General features: G+C 34.6%; 1 protein-coding gene across 1 annotated transcript; it reads left to right on the top strand.

Annotated features, from left to right (window-relative positions):
* Positions 1-1,080: 1,080 nt before the first annotated feature.
* Positions 1,081-4,253, top strand: EAH_00060390 (phosphoenolpyruvate carboxykinase, putative; the record flags this gene model as incomplete). The annotated part of the gene is made up of 5 exons (XM_013397083.1): positions 1,081-1,254; positions 1,704-2,015; positions 2,660-2,854; positions 3,360-3,521; positions 3,996-4,253. 5 exons carry the CDS (start codon positions 1,081-1,083, stop codon positions 4,251-4,253), a joined length of 1,101 nt encoding a protein of 366 aa, XP_013252537.1.
* Positions 4,254-4,816: the final 563 nt, after the last annotated feature.

Below are 4,816 nucleotides of genomic sequence, written 5' to 3'. Positions count from 1 at the left end.
TAAACAATAAATAATAACTAACTAAATAAACAAACAAATAAACAAACAAATAAACAAACAAACAAATCAAATATATATATATATGTATATGAATTGCTTTGCATGCAGGAACAACTGTATGTAGTGGACGCATTTGCTGGCTGGGACCCGGAGTATAGAGTGCGAGTCCGAGTAATAACGAGCCGAGCTTATCATGCATTGTTTATGCAGAATATGTTGGTCATGCCGACTAAAGAAGAGCTCTTACATTTCGAACCCGAGTTCACTGTTTATAATGCTGGGTGCTTCCCTGCTAACAGATTTACTGAAGGTATATATTTATATATATATATATATATATTATTTATATATATATATTGTTTATATATATTGTTTATATATATTGTTTATATATATTGTTTATATATATTATTTCTATATATATATTGTTTATTTATATTTGTTTATGTGCATATGTATATAATTGATATGTTTATATATATGTTTATGTGGATGCTTCCCTGCTAACAGATTCGCTTAAGGTATATAATATCATATATATATATATATTTATTTATTTATTTATTTATATGCATGCATATATATATGTATATTTATATGCATATATATATGTATAGATGCATGTTGATATGTATATGTTTATGCATGTTATTTTGTAATGTATACATATATATATACATATATATATATATATATGCATATATATATATATATTTGTATACAGCGTGTTTGTATTGCTGGGGCTTAGCAGAGAGTGCTGTGAATGAACAGTATTGCAGTACAACTTTATTTATATTTATTCTTGACTATTATTTCTTGTCAACAATATATATATAATATATTGTATATTTTATATGTATTATATATATTATATAATGTATTGTATATATTATATGTATTATCTCATATATATATTATCTATTACCTATATCCATATACATAATAAACAAGTATACTATAAAATAAATATTTGAGATTATTAAAGGAGTAATGCATTAAATAGTGTTGTGCATGCATTTGATTAAATGTTCAGGTGTAACGAGTCAGACATCTGTAGCATTACACCTGGGTAAGAGAGAGATGGTTATCCTGGGGACGCAGTATGCAGGCGAAATGAAGAAGGGTATATTAACTCTTATGATGTATCTCATGCCTAAGCAAGGTCAGCTCCCTCTGCATTCTTCATGTAACATCGGAGACAAAGGAGATGTTACGCTCTTCTTCGGCCTCAGCGGCACCGGCAAGACAACGCTCGTTAGTCCTCTGCTGCTGCTCCTGCTTGTTATGCTGCTGCTGCTTGTTATGCTGCTGCTGCTGCTGCTGGTTATGTTGCTGCTGGTGGTTATGTTGCTGCTGGTGGTTATGTTGCTGCTCCTGCTGCTGCTGGTTATGCTGCTGCTCCTGCTGCTGCTGGTTATGCTGCTGCTGCTGCTGCTGATGCTGGTTATTGCTGTTATTGCTGTTGCTGCTGTTGTTGTTATTGCTGTTGCTGCTGAAAATGCTGTCTTTATTGTTGCTGGTGATATGCTACTGTTGCTGCTGTTACTGCTACTGCTGCTGTTACTGCTGCTGCAACTGCTACTGCTGCTGCTGATATGCTGCTGCTGCTGTTACTGCTGGTGCTGCTGCACTTGCTGCTGCTGGAGCATGAGTTGTAAGGTTAGTATTATGTGTGATATGTTTGATGTTTGACGATAAAATAGTCTGCAGATCCTCGAAGAGAATTAATAGGAGATGATGAGCATGTATGGACATCAAAAGGAGTATTTAATATAGAAGGAGGGTGTTACGCGAAGTGTAAGGATTTAAGCAGAGAACAAGAGCCTGAGATATATAATGCTATTAGATTTGGAGCCGTCTTAGAGAATGTCGTCCTTGAAGAAGAAGAAAGAAACGTAGACTTCTCTGATTCTACTATCACTGAAAACACTCGCTGTGCTTATCCTCTTCATTTTATACCCAATGCTAAAATACCCGCTGCTGTTAACCGACATCCAAGCAATATCATACTGCTGGTAGGATATGCTTATTTATCTATATTATATATCTAAATAAATATATATATATTAATATTAATATATTATACTTATTATTTGTTTATTATTTATTTATTTACTTATTTATTTATGTGTCTATTGTATATGTGTATGTGTGTGTGTATATTGTATATTGCATATATTTATTTTCTTTATATCTATTGTATATATATATATATATTTATATCTTTGTTTATATTATATATATGTATTAATTATTATATATATTATTTATTGTATTTGAATGGACATTTATGCGTTTATTTATTTAAATGTTTAAATCTAACATTAAAAATTAATATAAAAAATAACATTTGTATCTATATACTTAAATCTGTATATCTGTATATCTATATATATATATATATATATTTGTTGTACATGCCTATAAATATATATATACATATATACATATATATATGCACATTATATATATACATATTATATATATACATATATATATACATATATATATATATATATATGTACAGTCAGTGTTGTGTTGTTTTTCTATTGAATTCCTTTCTGTTTGTTTCTTTTGTCTTATGGTTGAAGCATTAGATAAAGTAAATATGAAAGTAAATATGTGTAGGTGTAGGTGTAGGTGTTGTTGTGGTGTACAGACATGCGACGCTTTCGGAGTGTTACCTCCAGTATCGAAGCTGTCAGCATCTCAAGTAATGTATCATTTTATATCGGGTTATACGAGCAAGATGGCCGGCACAGAGATAGGTATATTAAAGCCTGCTGCTACTTTCTCTGCTTGCTACGGATCTCCTTTCCTTGCTATGCATCCAATGGTTTATGCAGAAATGCTGGTGAGACAATATCTATCTATCTAGCGACCTACCTAGCTAGCTAGCTAGCTAGCTAGCTAGATAGATAGATAGATAGCTAGCTACCTAGCTAGCTAGCTAGCTAGATAGATAGATAGATTGATTGATTGATTGATTGAGTGAGTGATAGGTAGATGGATAGCATTCGATGTTATATGCAGAAATGCTGGTGAGACAATAGCTAGCTAGCTAGCTAGATATCTAGCATCGTATGATAGATAGCTAGCTATATTGATAGCTATCTAGCACCGTATGCTGTATGTATGCTGAGATGCTGATAAGACTAGGATATAGGTATGTAGCTAGCTAACTAGCTTCTAGTTAACTAGTTAGCTAGCTAACACCGTGACTAGGCCCCCATGTAGGCTACCTAGCTATGCAAGTACCTATGTATAGATGCATGCATTGTATGTTAATAAAAGAAGCATACATATATGCATATATACATATATATATATATTTATATGGTTATTGAATCTGCATGCAGGCAGCAAAGCTGCAGCAGCACAACGCTGACGCGTGGCTGTTGAACACTGGATGGGTTTGCGGGGGCTACGGGGCTAAGGAAGGAAGACGAATATCTTTGCAGTATACTCGCGCGATGGTTGATGCAATTCACGATGGTTCTCTTGCGAAGCAGCAATTCGAGGTTAGTCAGCACACACGTGCACATGCAGCAGCAGCAGCAGCAGCAGCAGCAACAGCAGCAGCAACAGAAGCAGCAGCAGCAACAGCAGCAGCAGCAACAGCAGCAGCAACAGCAGCAACAGATGCAGCAACAGCAACAGCAGCAGCAACAGCAGCAACAACAGCAGCAGTAGCAACAGCAGCAACAGCACTAGTAGTAGTAGTAATAGTAGTAATAGTATTAGTATTAGTAGTAGAAGTAGAAGAAGCAACAGCTTCTGAGTATTAAGGCTTTTGCTGCATTTGTTTGTTTGTATGTTGAATGATGATATATTTCGTCTTTCTTTTGTTTGTTTATTTATCTGTTTATCTTTTTGTTTGTCTTGCAGTTTGTTTATAAGTCATGTTGGCTCTGCATGCATCTCTAAGAACCTGTTCTATTCCTGCTGCTGCTGCTGCTGCTGCTGTTGCTGCTGCTGCTGCTGCTGCTGCTCAGGAAATGCCTATATTTAAGCTGCGCGTTCCCACAGCAGTGCCGGGCGTACCATCAGAGTTGCTGATGCCTCAGAGGGCTTGGAGAGATAAAAAAGATTTAAATAGACAATTAAAAAAGCTTGCTGCACTTTTTGTTGAAAACTTTGTGCAGTATCATGATAAAGCTACACCAGAAATCATTCAGGCAGGGCCGCAACAACCAGAAGAAGGAGAAGATGAAGAAGAAACATCACATCTCACTGCTGCTGAATCTTCTTGATTTATCTTTGCATGCATGCATGCATGCATGCATGCATGCATGCATGCATGCATGCATGCATGTGCGTGTATGCATGCATTATTTGCATGCATGCATAATTTGCGTGTATGCATAATTTGCATGCATGCATTATTTGCATGCATGCATGACTTGCATGAGTGCATTATTTGCATGCATGATTTGCATGCGTGCATAATGTGCATGCATGCATGCATGCATGCATGTAATGTTTGGGTATATTGCGATTGCTTTGTTTGGTCGTTTTCTTAAATTCTGTTTTTAATTTTCGTGCGGCGTTGGGAATTATTAAAAAAGTTAAGGAGGCCTGCAGCTGCAGATACACCCAATTCGTTTTCTGCTGCACTTCATGAGTGCAATAGACAGCTATATATATATTATATAACGTATGTTATATGGTGTATATTATATATATTGTGTGCATATATATATGTATTATATAATGTATATTATATATATATATTGTGTTGTGTACATATATGTATATCATATATATATAAAGCATATTATATATGCTATATATATATATACATATATATATATAC

This window comes from Eimeria acervulina, genomic scaffold (assembly GCF_000499425.1).
Source record: "Eimeria acervulina Houghton genomic scaffold, Eah_scaff1499, whole genome shotgun sequence".
Classification (NCBI taxonomy): domain Eukaryota; phylum Apicomplexa; class Conoidasida; order Eucoccidiorida; family Eimeriidae; genus Eimeria; species Eimeria acervulina.
This window is presented reverse-complemented; position numbering and strand designations above follow the sequence as displayed.